The sequence below is a fragment of the Rissa tridactyla genome, chromosome 4 (assembly GCF_028500815.1).
Source record: "Rissa tridactyla isolate bRisTri1 chromosome 4, bRisTri1.patW.cur.20221130, whole genome shotgun sequence".
Taxonomy (NCBI): Eukaryota; Metazoa; Chordata; class Aves; order Charadriiformes; family Laridae; genus Rissa; species Rissa tridactyla.
Genome location: NC_071469.1, coordinates 32,503,180 through 32,528,663, shown reverse-complemented (window position 1 = coordinate 32,528,663; position 25,484 = coordinate 32,503,180). Strand labels below are relative to the sequence as shown.

The 25,484-nt window shown below is 36.4% G+C and overlaps 1 protein-coding gene across 3 annotated transcripts in view; it reads left to right on the top strand.

The window, feature by feature from the left end:
* Positions 1-25,484, top strand: part of NPAS3 (neuronal PAS domain protein 3) — a 620,607-nt gene that overhangs the window by 293,402 nt on the left and 301,721 nt on the right. For all 3 annotated transcript variants that reach the window (XM_054200333.1, XM_054200331.1, XM_054200332.1), the window contains one exon: positions 13,203-13,285. In XM_054200333.1, coding sequence (XP_054056308.1) covers positions 13,203-13,285 — 83 coding nt within the window. The remainder of the gene's footprint in view (positions 1-13,202; positions 13,286-25,484) is intronic.

Below are 25,484 nucleotides of genomic sequence, written 5' to 3'. Positions count from 1 at the left end.
GCTGAGGGGCTGGAAGCAACCCAGCCCTGGTAACACAGAGATGAAAAAGTTATCTTATCTTGCTTCTTGGGAAAGTTCATAGCCTTTTTTAGCACAACTAGACCTTTATCAGTGGCCACATTAACCCGTTTACAGGTTGTCCGTATTTGCCTACGTTGTGACTGTAAAGACACCCTTGGCCCAGCTCAAGGTATTTTGTGCCACAGAACAAATGGATTAGCAATACAGGGGTGTTGTATATGCAGCTCAGAGTGCAGTTGAGTCCCTGTTGCCTTCTTAGCTCCAGTGTCAGCAATACTCAAGCGGCCATCTGAAGCGTCAACTAACTAGTGAACTTCAAACATCACCTCAGTGGAGCTGGAGGTTTCTGTTTCAGAACCAGGGTGAGGTGCAAGCCAACATGGGAACTGCACCTTAAGCTAACACTACAGTGGTGACCACTTTTTTGCTGCATGCAGCTTTTGGGAGGGTTTTAAACAAGGCACAGCTTTAAAATTCTGTTCAGATTATCCCTAATTCTTCCCTTCAGTTTACATTTTTCAAAATATTTTTTCCTTTATTACAAGTGCTTTGATTTTCAGTCTATTCTTTCTGCCATCCACTTTTCCTTTTATCTATAAAGAAGTCACAATTTTTTTTCTGAAGTCATCAATCACCAAAATAAGCCTTTCTCTTCAGAAGACATCTGTCCATGAGCTGTTACAGCAATGTCTTTCTTTTCCAGCCATGTAGGTGCCTCTTCATTCCTCAGATTCCTCATCTCGTGTAGAAGAAGGAGTCACTATTATGTGAGAATTATTCTCAGAGACGTTTGAAACAGAATTATTTTCTTCCAAAAGAACACTTTTGGAAAAGTTGGAGCAGTTTTGCTCAATAGTTAATTTTTCTAACGCATTCTCCATCTTATTTGTGGAGAGAAGTAAAATATACCTTGCAATAATACTGCATTTGTAAGGCAAAGCCTTTGCATTGAAAGACTTGTTTGTCAGTATTCACAGAAAAAAAACTTACTGCATTTCTGACTTGTCCTCCTACAACATTGTTGAGCGGAAATGTATTTTTTACAAGTAAATTTCTCAGATTTTCAGGTGTATTAACAAAATAATATGTTATTTGATGTACAGCAGACAATTTAAAATAATCCAAAATGCTAACAGGTTCATAATGAAAAATATCAGAATACAAACTGTCTTCCAGGAAGTTACTAAAAGAAATAAGAAAAATAGATAAACAGCGTCAGACATGACTCATTAGTGTTTCTGCAGGATGTGTAAAGGTTGTGGGTGACAGGAGAGAAAAAAATAGTGTGTTCTGTCTTGAGTTTGACCAGTCTTTGCTCAACTCTATATTTTAGTTTAAGTAATTTATTGTATTATACTCTGGAAAAAGAAGTTTTTTCCATTTAAATTAATAAGCTTTGGTTACAAATTATGTAGTTGTAAAAATCTAGTTCTTCAGCTTGACTGAGGCAGCATGAGAAATAATATGTTTAAGAATTAAAAGGCGATGTTGGAGTACAAAATATATGAACAGAATTTCGAGGACATTATTTCAGTAACATCTCAGCTCACAGACTCCTAAGCTGTTATATCAAGCAAATTATATCTCCTTATATCAAACGCATACATGTATTACCTTAGGTTTGGTGGGCGTATGATAAAATATAATTGTTGAGAAACTATCTAAATGCAATACATTATCAGTATAATTGTAAAGCTCTTAAAAAAAAAAGAGATATATTTATCAGTGCTCATAGAAAGTGAGAAAGAGCTAATTTAAAGACTTAGAGTGTTATCTTGCAAAACGAAACTTTGCCCCCAAAGTTGAGGTAACCATCTGTGTCCATGCCTGATTCAAGTACTGTGTGGGGAATGAATTCTGATGCCTTTAAGCTCATTTGCTAAAAAAGACCAAAATATCTGGCTAGAATAACCCATTGAATGTTTCTTGTCTTACGGTGGGATAGGCTTGACTTTTTCAGGTAGCGAGTGTGAATCTTAGGTAAGACATAATCAAAGAAAAGGAATGTTTTCCCTCACTGCAGAAAGAATCTTGAGCTAAATGAATTCCTGATGCTAATGAATGCAACTCTGCTGAAGTGAATATTGTGCCTATACCCAACGTTCTCTTTGGCTGTAGAGAATTTGCTTTCTGTTTTCTCATTACTAAACTCTCACTTCCATGCCTATTCTGGCTGTCTTCTGATCAAACTTTTCCATAGCTCCCTGGTAGGTGCTCTCCAAAGGTGAAGGAAACTGGGTTTTTCTCACCTGACTATTTAAAAAGATCCTACTGCGTATAAAATGGGAAACACCAGTCATGGGCTGGAGACAATAATAATAACAGAAAATATGTTAACTTCTTATTTCTAATTTATTTTCAAGCTTATTCGTCATGAACTGTATGAATTCTTTTAATCTTAGCAAAGATTTAAAGACCGTATCACTCTTTCCAGTAAAGATTTAACTATTCTTCTTACTAGTCATTGGGATTGCCAAGAGATTCTGTTTCCTTAAAAACTGCTGAAACAGATTCTTACAAATGGTAGCACAGTTCCTTTTTTTATATTAAGAACCCAATCCAAAGTGCTAGAAAGTCTTTTCCTTTACGACAGGGGCTTTGGATCAACCCTGTTTTTTGTTTTGTTTTTTTTTTTATAAGCTGCAGTGCTTTTAAAAACAAGCAGTTCCATCTCCCAGTTGTAATGACTTAACCAGTATTCTGATGTGTATGACCACTTCCCTTGAAGACTGCTTCATTAGGACTTGGGGATTTCCAGTGTAGCTTATGCGTGGTCATTTTTCAGTCCTCAGCAATTCTGAAATACTATTTTAGCTCCTATAAAACTTCTTGGTGAAATGGCAATTTTATTTTTTTTTCCTAGTGAGAAATTAAGAGTCCATTGCAATAGATTTTAAGCATTTGTTACAGTTCTACCACAGCTGGTCTTGGTAATCTCCTTAAATTTCTTCAGTTATTTTTTGAAATCACCAAATTCTCAATGGTCGCATTTTCTTACAGTCTCCCTTAAGAACAGAGAGAAGCAGCAGCTGGAAGACATGCAAAAATAATTGACTAGTGGCACAGTTGGTTCTTACCAGAATCCTCAGTTAATTACATGGTTAAGTTCTGGCAACTGATACAGGTTTCTTCCCTGAAAACGTGGATTGATTGCAGACTTGTACCCAGTCTCACTTTGTTTATGAATCTCCATTATATCTTTTTCTGACTGCATCACAAAAAGGAAGAAAGGCGTGTAGCACACAAACAAATCTGCCCGTCATAAAACCAAGTCTATAAAAGCAATAAAGCCCTAAATTCACCTTAGAACTAGAAGCAATTCTAAATAGTTGTGCACTTGGATTCATTTCAGTATGTTGCCTACTTTGGTAGGATAACAATGCATTAGTCAGTGATTGGTTATATCATAGCTGTATTTCGTATTCCAGTGGTGAATGCGATTCCTACATTTGCCAATAGCAACGTTTGACGTATTTTTAAATTTTTAGCATTCATTTAACATAAGGGAGGAGGTCTGTTCTTTTCCAGTGTTGTTCTTAGCTGGAGGGCTTCCTTTTATTTAGCCTGTGATAGTATGACAGAAAAAAGTGAGTATGCTGGTAGTGCAGGTGACCAAAACCTACAACTGCTTATGTCATCACGTGCAGGGTTTTCTTTCTCCTTTGCTACCATGCAGTGTTCTGTAGCCCTTGTTATGAATTTAAATGACTATATCAAATGGGAAATGTGTCTTTTTTTTGGTGTCTGATACTGAGTGTTGAACATATTACCTAGTTCAGTAACATCTAAAGCTGTTAGTTTCTAAAATTACATTCCACTTAATGTCAGAAGAGGTCATATGTGTTTCTGAAGGAAATTCAGTGGGCGGTTGTAGCCACATAGCAAATGGTTGTCTTCCTGTGCAGACAGTTGTGAAATGCCTAGCCTGAGCATCACACTTGGCCATGATAGGATAGCCCTTGTACCATACAGCATCTTAGGTCATTAACGATTAAGTATTTAAGTCTTCAAGTACTGTGGATATATCAATAAAAGTTCACATCTGTTAACTCCACCAATAGTAATGAGAAGCTATTGGAAAGAATACTAGTTGTAAAGCATCTTATTATTTGTGTTCCTTATTCATTTACTTTTTTGTTACAACAGATGAAACAAATATTTTTTGTCTATCAGGAGCTGCATTTTTCCACTGAACACTTAAAGTTAAGTTTGTCCATAAAATGAGGCATTGAGCCCACCAAAGTAGAGGGAGAAGTAAGGAAGGAAAAGAGGGCTATGCAAGAAAGCAGACCTCTGTATAGGAGGGTCTAGTTAGGGGAAGCTGGATACGTTTCAGTGTTAGTAATAACAGGGAGGATGTGAATCACAGCTTGCACATTTTCAACACACCACTGTCTAAGGCATAAAAAGGCAATTGTATCGGCTCTAAAGAGGAGCAGCTTGCCTGTTTTGTTCACAGAAGATTCTGAAATAACACTGCCAAGATTTAAGACAACAAAAAAAAGGGGAGACATAACAAAGCAAGATTTTTCCTTCTTGACTTTCAGAAATATATTATACCTTGCTTCATGTAGATCGAACAGCTTTTGGTCCCCTTGACATACTAGTGGCATATGAAAGCCCTGTGGATGGATGGAGCGTTAGATTGGAAGTAATAAGGTTGTGCCTGACTTACCTCCGCATTTGTAGCAGATGTTACAAATGTCATAACATGAACCTTTGGGATCAGACTGGAAAAAAAAAAGCAAGACAACAGATGTAGGCCTCTTAGTTTTACCAGCAAGTATAGTCTGACACTATATAACACTGTTCTGACTTGATGTTAATACCCTGTCCTCCTCCTGAGAACAGAATCAGTGACACTAACCATTTCTGTAGCACTGAAGCTGGAAAGGGGTGACAGCAGTTTTCTTCCCAGAGGAATTTTAATACTAGTTTAAAAATAAGACAATAGATCATTTACTCCAATAAGTGCCTTATTGTTACATCTGAATACGTCATCCATACTTATCACTCATTTGAGGGGGAACTGAATTTTAAGGAATTTCTTCATGCTATCATAATGTTTATGCATTTTTCTGCTGGTAGAGCCAATCTTGCACAGTGGACATTTATCTAAAACACTGCTAAATTCCTAGGTTTTTAAGCCCTCAATTCACCCCACCTTTGCGCATCTCCCTCCCTTGCCTCACACATCTGTCTCTACTTTGCCTCTTTCTCTTCCATACTTCTACAGACTTTTTTCCCCATCTCTTTACAGCAATTTGATTTCCTGGGAAGCCCCTATCTCATTTTAATTATTGAACCCAATTTCATTAAAGCTATGGTAATATCTAAAGCATGTTTTAATTGCAGCCTTCTCCACCATCACTTTCTCAGCTGTCCCTATATAATTTTTTGACAGTTTTCAAAACATTTTTGTGCTTCTTTTCACATTGCCCCTTATTTGTGACTCATCCGACCTGGACTGAAACGTAAAGCCATTTTTCTCTCTTCTTTAAGACTGCTGCTGTCTAATAATATTGACGTATGGCTGAAGAATAGGTGGAGTTATCGTTGTCTTATTATATCTGTTTCTGAGAGTGCAATATAAGTGAACAGTCTTTATTAGGATCACAATTGTTATTCTTACATTCTGTGTAAATTCTTCCTTCTCCTAGATTTTTGGGAGCAAAAGGCAATGTTGTAAATATTTGTAAAACAACCAGTACAAAGTGAGTTTGATCTGGGAGGTAGCTCTAATTCAGTTGTATCAGAGACAATGGTTCCTCCCTCCCATGTCAAAGTGCATTTTGCTGTCTTACACAGAAGCTAGTTGTCAGAGTGAATGTTAATATTTACCCTTAATTGTTTTATGGGTGGTGTAGCTCTTTTGCTTCTCCTGCTATTGATTTTAATGGAAATTACTTGTTCTTTACTTTCTGCATTGTCCTCCACATGGTGGAGGCTGCATGAAGTTATTCCTTCTCCTGTTTCTCAGGAGTTTTGGCCAATGTTCCTGTATTTCATGGGAGGGGAAGAAAATCAATGCAGGAGTGCAGGCCCTTGTATTTTTTTCCCTGTGCTTCAATTTAAAGCAGTGGTGATTCTCTCTGCCACATCACTCCCTCAGGTGCTGCCATTCTTGAACTGGAGGCTTAGCCCTCTCCCTGAAGAATTTCATTGTCAAGGAGAAGAGTGGGGGTTCTCCCATGAAGAATTTTAATCACCCTGTCTGTAGCCCTTTTGAAGGAGGCACAATAGTTCCTATAGTAACTACTACAGTGTGGGAGAAAGGCCAGTGCTCCCGCCCCCAGCCACAGATGGAGAACTCTCTTTGCTTAGATGACTGGAAATTCTCGCACAGCAAAGACTTCATCCTTCACAGTGAAAAGAAAAATCTCTGAAATAAACTCTTAAAATGTACAAGTAAGTGCCAATTAAGAAACAGTGCTAGTTGAGTTATCAAGTAGAGAACATAAAAATCTCGAATATGCTTATTTTTAAGGTGTGTTTAACTTTCATTCTTTAGGGGTTTAATTTTAAGAAGTTCAGAAAAAAAAAAAAGAGACATTTAGGACCTAAGAAATCTTGTCTCCTCCTCCCACTCACCCTACCCCCATCCCCCAAAGAACAAATCCTGTGGGAAGCTGCAGACCTATAAACCAGATGAAAATAATTGGGAAAGGAAAAGGAACAGGCTCATAAAATAGATGAAAACTTATACTAAGACAGACGCTTATCTAGTTTCTTTTTTCCATTCACTTTGGATCTTTTTTAATGGGAGGACACATTACGTGTCTTCAAATCCATTGATTCCAGTCCAATTAACAAATGATATAGTACTTTCTGCTTTTTTGACAACATTTTAATTTGATCAGTTTTAAATTATTGAAACCAAAAAAGCTATTAAAAAAAGTTTAAAAGTATTAAGCAACTTGAACTCAAAAAGCAAATTTTACTAAAAATTCTTTTAATTCCTGGAGCTTTTGATAAAGCATCATAGATGAACTACTGGAAATAATAAAACACATCTGTAATTGTGTTACATAACATTTTCTTTAATTAACCAGTACATTCTTGATAACTACTTAGTTATTCCACGGAAAGTTTTGATTTACTTTCTCAATGATGGATTCCCCAGTAATGAATACATGCTCTGTACCAGTGACCGGAAGATGGACATCCAGAATAATAGGCATTCGTGTACCCAAAAAATAGATTTGAAATGCCATTGTTAGCTTTGTAAGTTGATTATCATATATTGCATTATGCATCTTACATGTAGTCCTTTGTGACAAATTTGTTCTGATACTTTATTGCTGTGATACTTAGTTGGTAATGGCACAGCATTAATGATTCCCATAGCTTTACTAAACCAAGATAAAATACCTTTCCACATATGTTGCAACTCCATCTAAGATTTATTTCTTCTTCCCATCTGTGAAGGTGGATGAGAGACCTAAATTTTGGATCATATGATGGCTTAAGGTGAGGTAGACTGGTGACATCATTTAATTTCTTTGGATACCCTTTCCAAATCAGAGGGCAACATCTCTGCTTACTTCATGCTGGTTGCCTGTTATTCATCTCCCTTTAGATCAGGATCTGAATACATACCATCTATGCCTTCTGTCCTCAACGTATGGGTTAGGCAGAGGAGTTCACTCTTGCTGGAGATTTCTTTCAAAACTTAGAATCATTCATAAATGGGATAGCAAAGAACAATCAATGAAAAAAAACATATCCATCACAAGATACTGAATATGAAGTAATAGAATTAATTAAGAAAAAAAAAAAGCTGTGGATCTTAGCATACGTAAATACTGGCCTTTCTTTCAGAGCCTAATGTTGGTTACGCTTTGCCCTTCCCTGACATTGCATCTTCTGTTGTTCAGTTTAGCCCTTCAGTTAGTGTCCCTGTCTTTTCTAAATCCCAGCTTTTAAACATTTCAAAATTGCTTTTTATGTCTCATAGGAAAGCCCCAAGATTTTAAGATGACATCTCACCTCTTCCTATAAAACCACTCTCATTGTCATATTCACCTGCATTGTTCTTTCATGAGCATTTGGGGTTGTTCCTAGAAATAACAAAAGATGCATTTTCATGTAGAATCTACTTTAGACCAAGGCAAATGTATTAGAAATTGTATTGTAATTTCTATAGACCTTTTTTTCTACTTTGAAACGAAAAATGTTAAACTCTGGAAAAGAATACTTAAAAGATTATAGCCACACTCATGCTGTGATCTGCTTTGCACATACAGTCATCTGAGACAATTCAGACAACTCAACTTCTTATGCTCTCATCTGAAATGATCATCATGTATTTTGTTGATATCTACAGGGAGAAATATTAGCCAACCCTATGCGAAGCTTCTATGCAATCAGCCTGATATGGTTACATATTTTGTGAATAAAACGGATAATGTTCTTTTTGGTGGAGTGTTTATAAATGTTCATATTTATGTAGATCTGTTCAGGCTTTCCTAATTAAAGTCTGACTTTATTGGCAGTCATAATTCGAGCTCTTCAAGATCAAAAATGTGGGCTCTGTTTTTTTTTTAATTCTTCAGGCAGCAGATCACCTAAAAGAATGTAGTGGGATGGCCGTACACCTTGGACCTCTGCTTCCAAACATACAGAAAAGTGCTGCTCAGAAAAGTCAACAAACATTAAATAAAAAATAAGGATCTTGAGGCTATTTGACCCTTTATAACTAAATAATAGTTCAGGGGAATTAAGAAGTTCAAGATAGTTTTTAAAACTAGTTTAAAAACTATTATCAAAGCAACAGAATTTAAAAACTCTTGGTCTGAATTTTACCAAACTTTCCACAAAACTAATTTATGTTGAAAGGTGGCATGCAAAGGCTCACAACAGTATTTTAGGGGGAGCCAATTATTGTGCTGGTGATGTGTGCTTTCACTCCTAGTGATCAAGGAATACTGCTTCTGCTTAATTAGAGCTCTGTCTTCACTACTAGAACTAGTCACAGTGAACATCAGTCTTTGGTCATCCTGTGCTCCAATAGCTTAGAAGTGAGTTTAAGGGGAAATCCTCTCTCTTCAGGATGCATGGAAATCTTTGCTGGTAGTCTACGTTTTTCTTTTCCATCCTTTCCCACTCTTCCTAGCACAATTGTGAATGCTCTTCAGACTGCATTAAGCATGCTTAGACTGCCCCCAAGACACACTGAAAGGGATGTGGTTCTTCCTTCACCTCATGCATAGCCAGATTAGCCATTGAGGGAGGAAATTTAAAGAGGAATTAGTCAACAGTTAGAATTTTTTCCTTGTTAATAGCTTGTTACGGAATAATCCTATGCCAGGAATAGACTTGTCAGTCTGGATAGTGAAAGTCATGGTCCAATGCCATGAAAAGTAAAAGATTTTAGTAGACAGATTCCTCTGCTCCAGCACTACAAAGTGCATGTGTGAAAACAGTCTTTCTATTATCTTGTCACTATTAACAGTCAATATTTAATACAAATATTGGTTCAGTCAACTTTTTGATTAACCTCAACAATTGTGCATTCAAACCTTAAACTTTATCAATTAAATGTAGACAGTACAAAATATGACCACATGTGAAAAAGCCTATTTAGAGATGTTTGTTCACACCACTGAAACAATAGAAGCTTGGAAGAAGAATTCAACCTGCATTTGGAACTCGTTTCCTTTGTGACTCCTGTTGCAGTTTGGTACACATGCTTCACCCTTCTCCACATCCTAATTTCCCCTATTTCCTGTTACTCAAAAGAAGAAATTTATTTCCTGCATGCAGTATTTTGTTTCTGTAAAGAGTCTGCATTTAAAATGGAATCCACATTTTTAAAAAAGACGTGCATCCACATCCTTAGGTCTGTGAAGGTTGTTGAGCTACTTTGATTTATAGATGTTGTGGTATAAATCCTAAATCCCTTGCTTTCCAAGATTTCTGTGAGCAGCTGAGCTATGGCTGCTGATGGTTCCATCCACAGGATAAGAGATTTAGAGATGGCTGGCTGTGGCTTGTGTGATGGAAACCAGTTCAGTATTTATAGTTTATTTTTTGAAATTTTAGAATAAAATAACAACGTGGCCTGCTTTTTAATCCAACCGTTTTAGTCTATGTCTTCCTTTCATCTATTGTCATGCCAGCAATCCGTTCAGTACAAATAAGAGGCTTTGTGCTGTGATTGGACTGTGAGATTGCCATGGTTTTGAAAGGTATCAATGTGATACGCGTTTGTGTACCCAAAATAGTGTATTTCTTCTGATGCAGATAGGTATCAAGAAATCTTGAAAGCTTAAGTAAAATAATGGGGCAATAAAGTCAAAAGATCAAATAAATTTGTTTCCCTTATTCTATATTTATCTCAATATTCTTGTCTCATTCCTCAAAATGTGAAGAACGATAGTTAGGGAAATGGATGAAATACAGAAAGTGCATGTTTAACATCTATTCAGTTACCAAATAGGAGTCACATTAAGGCTACCAGAAGGATAATGGTTTTCTGTGTAATATATTTATGCTGGTTGTAAAATTAGGAACTGTCATTACAGCCCCACATCACCTGAGTAAGTGCAAGACACATAAATCCAAGAGTTTTACTGCTATAAAAATGTCAATGAACTGAATGGCATGAAAGTACTACAAGTTATTTGTCTACGTGTATACCAGCCACTAGGATGCAGGCATTGATAGAGGATTTAATTGACAAATTTTAAAGCTAAGCTCTGGCCCTCATGTTTTCTAGTTAACTCACTGACCTTGAAGTGTTTTCATTTGAGCTGTAGAACTTTGAGTGTCCCAAGTATGAAGAACTGATGACCTACCTGTAAATAAAAAGTGTTGCACTGTCTTCATGCACTTTATTCAAGTTATGATACTCACATGCAAAAAACCCTACTGTTAACAATTAACATCATAGAACTAGATTCAATATGCAATAGATATACTTTATACTAGGGGATTGTAAAGGAAGGATATGGGCAGGAAACAGAACATTAATTGTAAGGTAAATTCCAAATAGTGATGTGTTCAGATAATGTGGGGAAAATATAACCCCACCCCTAGATGGAAGAATGAAAGGACCTAAGGGATTTCAGGGAGGTTTTGTGGTTTTCTGGGGTCTTTTGCTTTCTGCAGTGCTCTTATGGAGACTGCTATGAAGCCATGCCTAGCAGGTCAAAACTGAATTTCCTTTTCATTTCTGGTAGATTATAAATGAAATGTCCATACAAAGCACAGTGCTAACTGATAGCAATCATAATGGGAATACTGATAATCTTTAAAGTGCTATATATTTTGTTTAGTCCCACAGCTAAAGCTAAAGTTTCTCTCAGAAACGTAGGTGCAGCTCCAGTTGAAGCAAGCATTTGATAACTTATCTGGAGGCAGAGTAAGGAAAAAAGTAGGATCATCTTTAAGTCTTTCTCCAAAGAAGAAAGTTAAAGGAGTCAAAGTTGCTAGAAAATTTAATGCGCTTTTATTTTTTTCGTGAAATAAGCGTTGCTGTTTATAGTAGGCATCACTACAGCTATAAAAAAGATGAGACAGTGCGAAGAGAAACAAAATTATTTAGAATCGCAAAGCTGATATAGAAAAATATAAGACTGACTATCTAAAATCTGTAGAAGAATAATATTATACTGACATGTCTGGTCAGTCACTATACTAACTGAAGTTAAAAAAAAAAACAAGTACAGCAGTTGGTCTGTTACCAACTTTAGTTGCACTGTAACGCTGAAGTCTTGAAGAAGACTTTTCTCTTAAGTTGTTAGCATCCGTGTCCTTGAATACCATCAGAGAAAAGAGGACTTAGAAAATACTGGCTCTACAGCAGTCACCATTTGTAATTACGAGCTATTGTCTGAATCTATCAGCAATGAAGCCACCTGTTTCCCCAGTATAAATAACTTAGAATTTCCTGCAGGGAAATTATATGAAGCATCAATAAGGAATGATATTACATTTTTAGGTCAATATGACTATCATTAATTGGCATTTATCTTTTCTTACTGATATCATGTTTGGCAGCCAGTATCATAGAAGACTAAGAAATTGTTGCTCTATATTTTGTTTTCATTCATGTTAAATTAGCCTGTTCAGTAATGGCAGTCATCCATTTTGCTTGTTTTAGTGGATCCTTGGTATTTCTTTTTTCTTATCGTGTGTTGTAAAGAGAGCAATATGTAAAGATGCACTAGTGCTGTGATGGTTCCAGAGGCATTAGACCATCAGGATCTTTGGATGTAAATGCTTTTGTATACACTTTAAAAGGGTGCAGAATGAACTTCACCTCTTCTCTCTGCTATGGTCATGCCTGGCTTTGGCACTAAGACAGGAAAGGAAGGGAAAGTTCCTGCAGCCCTTCACCCTCTTCTCAGTGCTCTAGCTTTCTCTGGTCATGTGCCAAAGACAGCCTAGACCTACGAAGAAACCTCAGTTTGCAGCAGCTGCCTGTTCTTGGTTATACTCAGAGTTGATTGCTGGCTTTGTGCTCCTGGCATAGAGAGTTTAACAAAATATCAGTATTACGATTTCTCCACCTTTTTTGTAGTCACTGCTGCCTTTGAAACATAACTGCCTATTACTTTGTACCTTTAAACTATATCATTTAAATGTGGAAGCTGAAGTTTCAAGTACCTATTCCAGCAACTAACATGGATATCTGGGATACTACAATACTTCCCTAAGCTTAGCACTAACTTTGATATCTCAGATGTGTTTACAAATGTTGACTTTTTAATGTTGTTCATTTCATCTTCAAATAAGATAAATAACATGTTCAGATAAATCTCTCATATCTTTCTAATTCCTGAGTAATATGTAGTTCTTATCCCCACATTTCAAAAACATTTACATTATGTGTAACACCTTTTTCAATAGTATTTTTCAGTAAATACTGCATGCTGTCATCACCATGTACAAAATAACCTTCTACAGGGACTTGGGATATATTTGAATAAATGATTCATTTCCAGACTTCTTGGACATTGAAATATAATTTTTTGAAAAAAAGAGTCTTTTTTCCTTCAAATTTGAATCACTGAAAATTACATACCAATTTTATTTACTATAAGCAAGGCAAATTTGAAATTAACACTGGTGCATAAAATGTGAAACATATTTGAATAGTTAATGTGAAATGGTATGATCAGGGGTGCCTTAAAAATGAATGTGCAGACCTTGCAACATAACTGTTTTTTATTCAGTTATAGGTGCCCAGCGCAGGAGAAGTCCCAGTGCCCTTGCCATTGAAGTATTTGAATCACATTTGGGAAGTCATATTTTACAGGTAAATAAGTGGCTTTTCCAAGAAAAAGCAAAATAACTAGCTAGTCATATTTCTGCCAATAATTTGAACAGTATTGTTGTCAGCACTTACACTAATGAGATAGATTTTTTTTTTAAGATCATATTTCCTTCTTTTTAGAAAGCCTGTGATTGGGAGAATGTTAATGAGAGGGAGGGCAAGTATTATTTAGCTGAATCACAATATTATGTTGTTTACAACTTTGCAGTAGGTGTTTGCTTGCAGAATGACTTTATGTATTTGTGTGTATGTGTGCACAAAAGAGTATTTTGTGTTGATGATTTGATCTGCCTTATGTGTCACGTATAGATCTAGAGGGTTTTTTCCTCCCACTTTGGTTTATGAGCGCTGCTTTGCTCCCTGATATCCCAGTTGTCACAATTATCTATCACAAATTTGCGACAATCTGCAAAGAGAAAAAAATGAACAGCAGCATTTCTCTTAGGTCTCCTTAGCTATGATAAAAACTAATCTGATATTCGTCAAAGAATTTAGTCACACTGTACAAGTTGTTATATTCTGGGAAGATTAAACTGAAAAACAATGACCTGATGGAAACATTCTTATGCATGCTTTGTTTTGTCAGGGTTACTACAACCTTTCTTAGGTTGCAGTAATCAAACGTGGAGCAGAAGCGGTTAAGAACAAAATGTGATGTGTTTTGTCAGCAAGGCAAAAACTCAGCACTATGGAAATAAAAACCACATAGTCTTTTCTAAGTGTGGCACTGAATAACTGCTCTTATTTGGCAATGTACACAGCTTCTCAATGCAAATATACTGCTTGGTGTATTATCTTTTGAGAGGTACGAAAGAGGTAAATTAGGATATTATCATGAGAAATATTCCACTTAATTTGAAATGATTGAGAGCTATCTCTCTGTACTAACTCAGCTGTTGCATTCAAAAGCACTATGGTTCATGTCAGACTTTTCACATCTTTATAAAGTAACTAATGCAGAATAGCAACGAAGATAATTTTAGGAAAACATGAAAGTATGAGATTTACTATTAGAATGAATTTCTCGTTGGAACAAAAATCATGAATGAAGTGATTTACTTAGTTGTACACCCTTGACAGAGGTCTAGGTCAAGTTTTTGATTCTGTAAGCAAATACTTGTGTTATAGTTACTGTATCAAAGATATCTGCACCAGTATCTACAGTATGTGTTTGCATATTAGACAGAAACACTGTTATGCTGCCTCATAAGTGTAGGAAAAAATGAAGAAATAGCATTTTTGTGATATTTCAGTTTATGTAATTTGTCAGTGTGTTGCTTTTAGTAAGTAAACACATACTATGTACCTTAAAGATGTGGTTTTTACTATATGAATTGTAACAAACATCTAGATAAAACCTCATTGAGACTGATTTATATACACTCCTTAGGTATTAGGTATGACCCTTTATGAATGAAAATGAAAAAACCTATCATGGCCACTTTGAAAACTACTTGACATTTGAGTTTTTCACTTATTGCATATTTAAACAATTAGTGATTTTATTACTTGTTTAAGCTAGATTCCTGTTCTGGTTTTTATTTTTTATACATACATGTGATAAGGTAAGGTCTTTTCAGGGTATAGCTCTATCAAAGTACTTGTAAAATAAACTATCTAGCACTTGATTTTTCAGTCAAAATTACCATGAGCATCATATTGAATATCTGTTGAGGTGTGGCCTTTTCAGAGAGGGTGGTGCTTTACCAAAGTACTTCCATTAATCTCTCAATTGATAATAGAAAGTTCCACTCTGACATTTAAAAGAGAATAGACTGTTGATGATGGATAAAGGACAAAATGAATTAATAATGGTGGCAAGTTTATCATGATATGTTAAAATCTTGTCTTATTTTAGCCGAGTAATCAACACTTGGAAGGAAAGTCTAGGTCATGCATTCAAATGCACCCCTTTTAACAGATCTGAACGAACTTCAACGTACTGCCTTGTGGTCTTATAGGTAGAAAGATAATCTCCAGAAACAAAATGATTTTTAAAACAACAATTAGATTCGGTGGTGGAATACAGTTCTAACAAGTTCTCATTTAGTCTGCTGCTCCTAGAAATTATTTTCAAAGCAGTATTGTGATAAGTATTGTTTGCAAGTGAAGTAAAAAACCTTGATTACACCTTGGGAATACCTGTGTTTGATTTCAGAGTCTGCTGTCTGAGGAAGGTGAATTAATAGTTAGTTTGTTTAATCCCTTTTGCTATTAATATTTTGAAGACTGGGTTAAGTGTAAACTCAGAAATTAAGGAGCCTCTCTAATCCTTCTAATATTTTGATACTTCAAAATTTATTGACAGACACATGAGAAGCATAATACAGTATGTTTAAAAAAAAAAGTGGGTATAGTTTATTTATAATGATGTTGTAAAACCAGAAATGGACGTGCACATTGTGATATTTTACGTCTTGATTCTACAAGCAAGTAGTGTCAGTCATGTCAAAAAATTTCCAAGCCACAGATGATTGCTGTATATCATGCTGAAGAGATTCCCACAGTAGGTTTGAAGCCAAAGACAGTATCGACTCTGTGCTTGTGGGAAAAAAGACACCACAAAACGTGAATGCCCAAACACTATTATACCAGAATCTTCAAGTCAGGGCAAAAAGTCTTTCAAATGTTTTCCAAGTGAAATCAGCTGAATGATGGGCAGTAGAAATGTTTGCAATAGAGGAGAAAAATAGATAATGGCAATATGTTAATTAATTTTTGACAAGATTTTTGATTTGACAAATTGTGTTCTTTGTTATCTTCTACATTCTTCTTCTGAAAAGGGGTGTTATAATGAGAATGGACTTCAGTAAAGACATCTTCAGTTTTACATTTCTGTATGTATTTTTTATATTTGTTTATTAAATAAATCCAGTAAAAAAATATTACTCCTGGTACCTGCTATTCAAAAATTTGGCTGAAAATGGTTGTAAAAATTAGCAAGAAGATTATTATTTTTTTCAGGCCCCCTGGATTTTTTTTGCAGCTTCATTGCTGTTGAGAAGGTGTGGAAAAGGGTCAGTAACCCCATATTCTTCATATAATCAGGAATGATCAGGAAATGTAGAACTAAATATAGAGAAAAGGGAAAGTTAGTGAATATATTTGCATATGCAAATTAGCTTAATTGATACTGCTTGCCTCTACAGGGATTTTTCATTACAAACTGGAGTGCTACATTGTTCAGCTCATATTGAGTAATTTAGTAACTAATGAGACCAGTTTGCACTAATTTGCATATGATAAATGAGCTTAATTGCAGTAAATAACTTGGAGGCATAATTACTTAATTTTCCTGTGTTGCATGGCTTTTAAGTTCACGTATGAACAACTCAAGATAATTTTGCATATTTAAATTAGTTGCTTTTAAAATTCTTGAACAAAAAGAACACACCTTACAATTTGAACTGTAAAACAATTAAAAGTAAAATGTACAGTATTTTCAAATAAAATTTAATATTTTACAGAATACATATTTATTCCTTTAAAAATACCAATGCCTTCTTAAAGAATAAATATTTGGAATTAAACACAATTGAATAGTTTTGAAGTCAGAATAGGATAGAAAGATGATACTAGTAACAATAGTAAAACTGTGTATCTGAACTGTAATGAGCGCTACACATGTTATATTCCTGCATACAAGAGTGATAACTTTCATAATTGCATTCTTTACTTCAGCAGTGCCTAATCAACTTCACTTTCATATAGCATTATGGTACCTTACACAATAACTTAGACACCAGTTGTCTTAAATTGTCTATACTGTTCTACCTCTACCTGTTTTTTTGTGAAGAAATCCTTAAATCAGAGAGATACTGAAGTGTCAGTGCAATGAAGATGTCTCTTTTGTCCCAGTTTTTTTTTTTTTTTTTTGGTAGACTTGGTCAATGGTGAGCACTGTCATGAATAACCATTGTGGTGGAGATGTCTACCATGAGTGTCAAAAAAAACCCAAGCCAAACCCAAAATCAAAATAGATGAAAGATCCCATTTAATTTCTGGTATGTCCCTGAAGTTATTGCCCATTAGATACTTTTGATAGAACTGAACTGCTGAAACTAGACAGGGAAAAAATCTCGAACACCCAATCTCATGAACTATTCAGTCCCATAGTGAGATCTGTTGTGCACCCGTGATTTACAAGTGGATAACAATCACTGATTTCTCCTTCTGTGCCGTAAAGGGGCCCACCTACCTCCCTAGAAGCTTTTTCCTAATCCTTGTTGAGCATTATCTTGGAAATTTTGTGAGACTTGCATTTCCCTTTTACTTTATATTGTACCTTTTTCTCCCATTAAGAAAGTATTTTGTGATGAACAGGTCTTCGTAATCAGAGTATCAGATTCAACGAGGGGAAAATAAAAGGAAAGACATCCTCAGTGCAAACATTCTGACCCTATAGGCTGTATTATTCATCATCATTGAGTCAAGAGCCACGGGATACAAACCACTTAGCTTGGATGGAATGGTTCACAATTCAGAGAGCATACCTGTAGTGGATGTGCAGTTGTGTCCAAGATGACCCTGCAAAGTTATCTGCAGCATGCGCAAGGGCTGTTAGCCCCTGTTTTACTTCCCAGCAGCCTAGAAGTAGCACCACAGACTTGATCATGTAATATCCTAGAATGGGAGTGGAATTTGAACTACTTGGAAGCTGCATATGGCTTAAGATGCTGCAATTTGGCTTTATTCCATGCAGTGGTCTCAGGCTCTCCGTAAATGAAAGGCAATCTGATATTTTGTAAACATACTTCACATCCTTTTCACTCCACTGGCAGCCTCAGCTTGTGGATGGAACTTCATGGAAATTTAGTTGTGTCTCTACCCCCATCCTATAGAGAAGCCACAGGTTATTAGACCCATTGATGTTATTTCAGCTTTTCTGTATTTAAAGTCAATAAACAAACAAACCACCCATGCCCTATGGACATGAAGCCTGATGAATTGCTAGCATTGTGAACAATTGAAAGATGTCCCTCATTCTAATAGTTTTGTATTCTTTTTTGGTTTTTAGTTATTTTCTTTTATTGGTGCATCCAGCACTGTAAAATAAGACTAACATGAAACTGTATAAATATATGCTGTATGTCAACATAGTTATAGTACTGTTCTTCAGAGTAGGTCCCTTATTAATTGTGTGGAATGAATGCAACATCGCTGGTTTCTAGTGAATCATACCAGATGATGCCACTACCATTTAGAGTACATTGGGCTATATCTGGGTCACTGGCTTATTTTCAGGAGCATGTCAGATACGCTTAAGTTTCCTCAGGAAAAAGGAAAATTAATAACTATCTCTTCGCTCCAAGTGAGCCCTCTAACAGTTAGTCTTCTGTTTGTAGGTAGCTACTACCCCATCCACCTGCACTCCTAAACTAAAAGAAAGGTGTGTCCATAATTTTGTTCTAGAGGCTGATCCTATCCCACTGTCTGAGCTGTGTAATTGCAAATAACAGATTGAATCATACATGTGATAGTCATGGTCACATGAATGATCAACTGAATGCTAATGGTTACGGAACAAAAGAAAATACTTTTTCCCGTATTCAACCAGAAAAATTGGAAGTTGTTATTGGGAAAATGTTTCCACTTTCTTCTCAAGTTAATGCAGTTTTATCATCCAGTTTATAAGTGAGTGTTATCAAATACAGAAGGTGTAGAAACAAATACCAAATTTGAAGGAAACTTTCATATCAGAGTTTTTTCTCTGTTGTCCAAATGGGTCTTGTTCTCCGTTTCTGTTATTATTTTTGCAGCACTGTTGACACCTTTTATAGGACAATGATATTCTCTAAAGCTTGGTATAGACAAAAAGTGGAAAGAATTCTCTATACAATTTTACTACAATATGTACTCATGTTTGGAAGATGTTGCTATATATCTATAGTAACTAGATTTTTTAAAATACAACAGATTTTTTTTTTTCTAAAAAAAATCTTGCTGGAGAACATGTGGGTAAAGTTTTCCATACATTGTAAATATGCGTGTTCAGCATGCAGCCAGTTTAGGTTATGCAAAACCTGTGGCTCTTTTTTGTTAAGGCAAAGTAGAGATTGGTGAACAGAGCAAGTTATTTACATTTATGCAGTAATGAACCATTGTGGACGAAGGTGCAAGAGTTGCACACAATTAACAGTTTCTCCTGTAGTGAAAACAAGTACTGATACTTTGCCCTGTAAACACACTGTTAGGAATTAAAATGGGCCAAACAGTATGGATAATCATAATTGAAGAAGAAAATGCATAGTTCTAAAATTTGTCTTCCCCCAGAAATGTTTGAGTATTGTAAAACTTTCATAGAATCACAGAATGTATTGGGTTGGAAGGGACCTTTAAAGGTCATCTAGTCCAACCCCCTGCAGTGAGCAGGGACATCTTTAACTGGATCAGGTTGCTCAGAGCCTCATCAAGCCTGACCTTGAATGTCTCTAGGGATGGGGCCTCCACCACCTCTCTGGGCAACCTGTTCCAGTGTCTCACCACCCTCATTGTAAAGAACTTCTTCCTAATGTACGGTCTAAACCTACCCTGCTCTAGTTTAAAACCATTGCCCCTCGTCCTATAGCTACATCCCCTTGCAAACAGCCCCTCCCCAGCTTTCTTATAGGCCCCCTTCAGGTACTGGAAGGCCACTATAAGGTCTCCCCGGAGCCTTTTCTTCTCTAGGCTGAACAACCCCAACTCTCTCAGCCTGTCTTCATAGGAGAGGTGCTCCAGCCCTCTGATCGTCTTCGTGGCCCTCCTCTGGACCCACTCAAACTTTGGAGTGTTTTAATTAGATATAAGCAGTAGAAAAACAAGTACAACTTGACATTATGTTTAGAGGTAGTTCTGTGGTTGGCTAGGCTATAGCTGAGCGGAAATCTCATTTCTTCCAATATTTGAATTATTACAGGGAGCCCCATCTGACAAGAAAATGAAAAAAGTGGGAAAATAGACAGAAAAGTGTTGGAGTGCTATAAAATATTAAGGAGAAGATTTATCTTCTCATTTGCTATTTTCAGTTGCTCTGAGTATTACATAATGAGGTTATCTCTGTATAACACTAGTCAACACAGAAATAGTGACACGAGACTAAAGGTGAGGAAGCAGCAGATGGTAGTGCTGATGGAGGATTTTTCCAGGCTGTAAAAGGTGTTAGCAGAAAAGACTTCTACTGGCTTGGAGATTTGTGAAGGGCAGTTGCTAATGATGATGTCAGTGGTACACTTTCTGAGGACAAAGAGGGCCGTTCAGCTTCATGCAGTCTGCATTGGGTTAAGGCGGTAGACCAGCAACTGACCTCTGTTAACATGTGTCAAAGGCAGGCAAAAAGAGGAAAATCTGGAAAAGCTGAAAAAAAATTAGGATATGTTGGAGAGCATAGATCTGTGCTGTCTGAAAGTAAAGATTTTTGGGATGAAGTAGAGGTTAAGTTATGCATCAGTTGCCAAAAATAAAGTGGAAGTTAAGAGATGAATTAAGAGGAAATAGTTGTTGCAGATCAAACCATGCAGGAAAGTGATCCTAAACTTTCTCTTGGCAGTGAAGAGCTGTGCATAACGTAGTAAGACAGAATGAGTACTTAACAAGTCAGAACTAAAGGTTTGGGGATCATATGAACCTCTATGAGGGAATGATTCCTATAAGACGCACATGTAGGCTACTTTGTATACTTAATTTTTGAACCTGAAACTCCTCATTGTCATTTAGAGTCTATTTTTATCAGTTTCCTTCCTGAGATGAAGTGGCATCCAGAGCGTTCAGGTACAAAACCAAAGGGGACACCAATTGCTCTCAACAAAGTGCAGTCCAGAAATTGAACATGATAAGGGAGAAAAATAGATACCTAACTTAATCTACACCTCTATTCAAAATCAAAAACATTCAGTATGCAACTATGTTTTATCTAGAAAAGCTGACAATTGTATAAAGTTCAAATTAGTCATTCAGAAACAGTGAGATAACAGTAATAAATGGGATGCTGTAATGCCTTGGTATAAACTGAACAAAATTGAGACATTTATGATGTAAGAGATGGTGGTATATACGCAGAAGGGAGTACAACCTGGTAAAATAAATACACTTTCTAAGTGGACAGGACCAAAGAAAATAATCTGGATTATTTTAACAACATTAAATTAGGAACAAGATCTTCAAAAAACCAAACTGGACAAGGCAGCAGAATGTCAGGAACTGACTGTTGTATTGAGAAAAAGATAGACACACAATCTACTTGGAAACATTAATTTGGTGTGACGTGAAATGTCCAGTTATTAACTGCTCAAACACCTCACCCGAAGACAGTTTAAAGGCAGGAAAACACTGTAAATACTGATGTGTTGTGAAAAGAGTCATAGGACTCTAGTAAGAAAAGATTAGTATCTTGCTTTGCAGTGTGCCTTTCCAGGGATAAGGCATCTCTAGTACCAGTTTCGGCTTTATGATTTAAGGATAGATGCTATTTCATCTTTTTGCAGCTAAATCTGTAACCTACATAGGAATCTGTTCAGGTTTGATCACCAGTCTCTCCTCGAGTACTTTGTAGACTGATAGTCTTCTCAGAAGATCATCCTCTTGTAATAAAAGAGTAAACTCTTAAACCTGATGTTAATTTATTTAGAACTTTAGAAATCTAATTGCGCATTTTAACCTAGTGTAGGTGATTCAGAGTAATGATAAGTATCTGAAACTGAAAGGAGGCAGAAAAACCTCTCAGAATTTTTAATGTTGTGGGCCTCTATTCATTGTTGGATGCTCTTTTACACTTTAAATGTGTAAATGCCACTGAATGCTATGATGTGGCTCTGGTTTTACACTGGTTTAAATTGTAACAGAGGTTAGCCTAATAACGTTGCACATTTCTAAAAAGGGCCGGGAACAAAGGCTAGATCAGAATCTGAAAAGGTTAAAGGAGTTGCACAGACAGCATAGTTACAAGGGACATCTCAGGTCCATTAGCTGGAACACATAGCAAGAGGATTTCCTGGGTTCAGGAGACTAGAAAGGTGCTAATTTGCATACTCCAATTTGTCCCAGTCACAGTAAGTGCATCAGATTGACTCCATAAGGGCAGGGCTTTCAATCTGGAGTTATGGCAAAGGCACAGCATCCTAGCAGTTGCTGCCCGAGGGGTTATATGCTAAAAGGAGACTGGAGGAGGGGTGGGAAATAGCAAATTGTTTTGCAGTCGGAGCTTGAAACAGTACACTTAAACCTGCATTTTATATGGCAACGATATATAAAAGCGTGCAGTTTCATTTAATAAAGAAATATTTGATCTGAGCAGGACACAGCATACCGTAGTGTGTCATTTAATTCCTGAGAAAGTGTTTGAAGAAAATGACATATCTCAGCACTGTTTGTTGACCATTTTGTTGTCACCTGCTGAGTGTTGTCATTTCCATAGCCAGTGGGCTGTATTGAATCAGACAGAGGGAATAGGTCATTAAAAGAAATGGAGGACTTTCTGCAGCCTCTAGATGCTGAAAGAGGAATTTTTCTTCAGATACATCAACAAAGCTCTATTTAATGGAGTCTACATTCATCTATGATTTGGGGTTTAGCCCTATTTTGCTCTGAAGTAAGGTGGCTTGAAAAGTATAGACAGGATAAACTAATGTGTGGGTTCACCAGAAAGAATTATACCTTGTATGGTGTTTGTAAAGATATAGGTGAGGGCAGTAAGTGTTCTGGTTTCAGAATGCCTTGTTGTTTTGGGTTTTTTTCAATCACAGCATTCATCAAGAAAGAAAAAGGGTGTTGATTTTACCTAAATAAATAAAAATGGGGAAAAGTATATTTTCATGGGCATGCCATGCAAGTTAACCATGATATTTTTCTTCGCATTCTTGAGAACATTGATGACAGTTTCAAAGATTTCTACATTCCTCATTTCAGGTCTTATGAAAACAAAAAGCACTAGAAACAGGCTTTAAACATCCTTTGTACTCCTCTGCAATAGAAGTGAAGGTCAGCATTGTGTACCCTCTTTTTTCCACGGGAGCTGGCAAAGGGTAATATTGGAATCTGCGTACAGAGAACCCTTAAATGGAGCATAGACAGTCAAGATTCATGTGAATGCTGTTGTTTAAGGCTGCCTTTAACTCTGAGTTATTTCCTCATATCAGCTATCTGCTAGTCACTTTTTCATACTTTTTTTTTTTTGGCAACTGTGAGGTCTAAATAAATATTAAAAAAAAATATTGACATGGAAACTGTGTGTTCAGTTTTCCCCACTGCTATAGAAGCTGGAGCCCCAGATGTAGCTCTGTATCCCCTGGATTTTACTTGGAAATTGCAAGCACCTTTACACAGACTTTATAACACATAACATTTAAGGGAATACAAATATTTTTGAAAGAAATGAGTCAGGCTTGTAGAGCACACTCTGTGTTCTGAAGTATATTATCTCAAAAGTTGATTAAAAGTGGTTGTTTCCATTAGTTGCTGCTAAAATGTCACTGTATTAGAATTTCTACCTGTACAGAAAATAAAAAAGGGAGTATGGAAACAAATGATAACATTTCTAGAAGTGAGGTAATTTTGTGTAATTATATTGTGTCACATTTTCTTTAGGGGACATTTAATAAGGTCACATAAGATGCAATTCAATGCTGAATTCTGTTCATGAATTACGCACAGCACTTTTCTTCTTTCAATTTTTTTCCATTTAAGGACAATACTATTTAGATGTACCATTTTACATTACTGTAAGACTACACCTCTTTGATAGTGTCTCATTGAATTCAGGTTTGATTTAATGAATTATAAATACTTTCCTACATATTATAGATAGTGTTCTAAAGTAAGTATCATTGTCTTGCTTTGCACTTAGTATTTGTTATTCTGTTCATCCCTTTAATTTTATCTTCTGCTCAACATAAGGTTTTTAATTTTTATGATTTCATTCATGCTTTTTCTAGCACAGAGGTGGTGGATTATCTGCCTTTAATGCACACTTTAAGGAGAAAAAAAAAATCCGTGATAGGTGTGTGTCTGTGTCTAAAGTTCAGAAGTCCTGCTCACATTTCAAGAGAGAACAGGAGTTCCTTCTCCCAGTCACCATTATGGACAATACCTTCTTTCCTATAGCAGCTGTCTCCTAGCCCATTGATAAAATCACTTTGTTGTTTGCTTTCAAAAAAGAACATTAAGTGAAAGTATTTTTTATTTGGGTGGGTTTTTTCCCCTCCTCTTACTGTATGTAGTTTAGAAAGTTGGGAAGAAGGAGGCATTAACAGTATGGGACTGGTCAGCTTTCTTCAGGTTACCAGCAAATGCTTCATAGCCCACAAAATGAAAAACAGTGTTAGTTTTATTGAAAATGAATGAATATCTAACAGTCCTGTACAGACTCTTTCTGTCCTGGTTTGAGGTAAAGCAGAACCAATTTTCTTTTCAGTAATTTTACTTCTCAGCGAAGCCTCTTCTAACTAATTGAGCTCTTTGAAATTAATGGCATATTTTTCAGACACTCTCAGCTTCTAGCAGAGATAAGGCCTGATATTTGTAGGAAGTACCAAGGGATGGCGTTCAGAGATGCTCCTGCTTATACTTATTGCTATAACAACCAAGGTCAGCTAATTTTGTTATATGCCCTGTTGGAGGGTCGGAAGCAGGAGAGCCTAGAAGGGTCCCACCCACAGGGAGGAACGGACAGGACAGGTGACCCAAAATTGACCAACAAGGGTGTTCCATGTCATCTACCTCATGCTCAGTATAAAAACTGAGGGATCAAAGGTTCAGTCCTCTTTCTTCAATGGCCAGTGTCCAAGGAGGACTCTCTCTGTTCATCTGTCTTTGATCCCAATCTGTGAGTTCCTGAATCCAGGTCCAGAATGCAGTTCCCATCTGTCGCTGAGTCCAGTCTGGGACTTTCCCAGTGCCTGCCGGTGACGCGACTGTCATCCTGGGAGCTTGATAGTGGCTTTGTATATGTTGTATATATTTCTTTATTTTCTTTTTTGATATTATTATCTTTTATTTTTATTATTTTGTTAATAATATTTCATTAAAGTAGTTTAGTTTCTTTTAAACTCATACATCTCTTCCTCTCTCATCCTTCTCTCCGTGAAGGGAGAGGTTGGGGAGAGTATCTGTTGTTCATTTTAGAGGCCAGTCCAGCCCAAACCACAGCAACTTGGTTTTGTTTATCATAAACTCAAGCTTATTGTCCTGAAAATGAAAGTTATGTTTC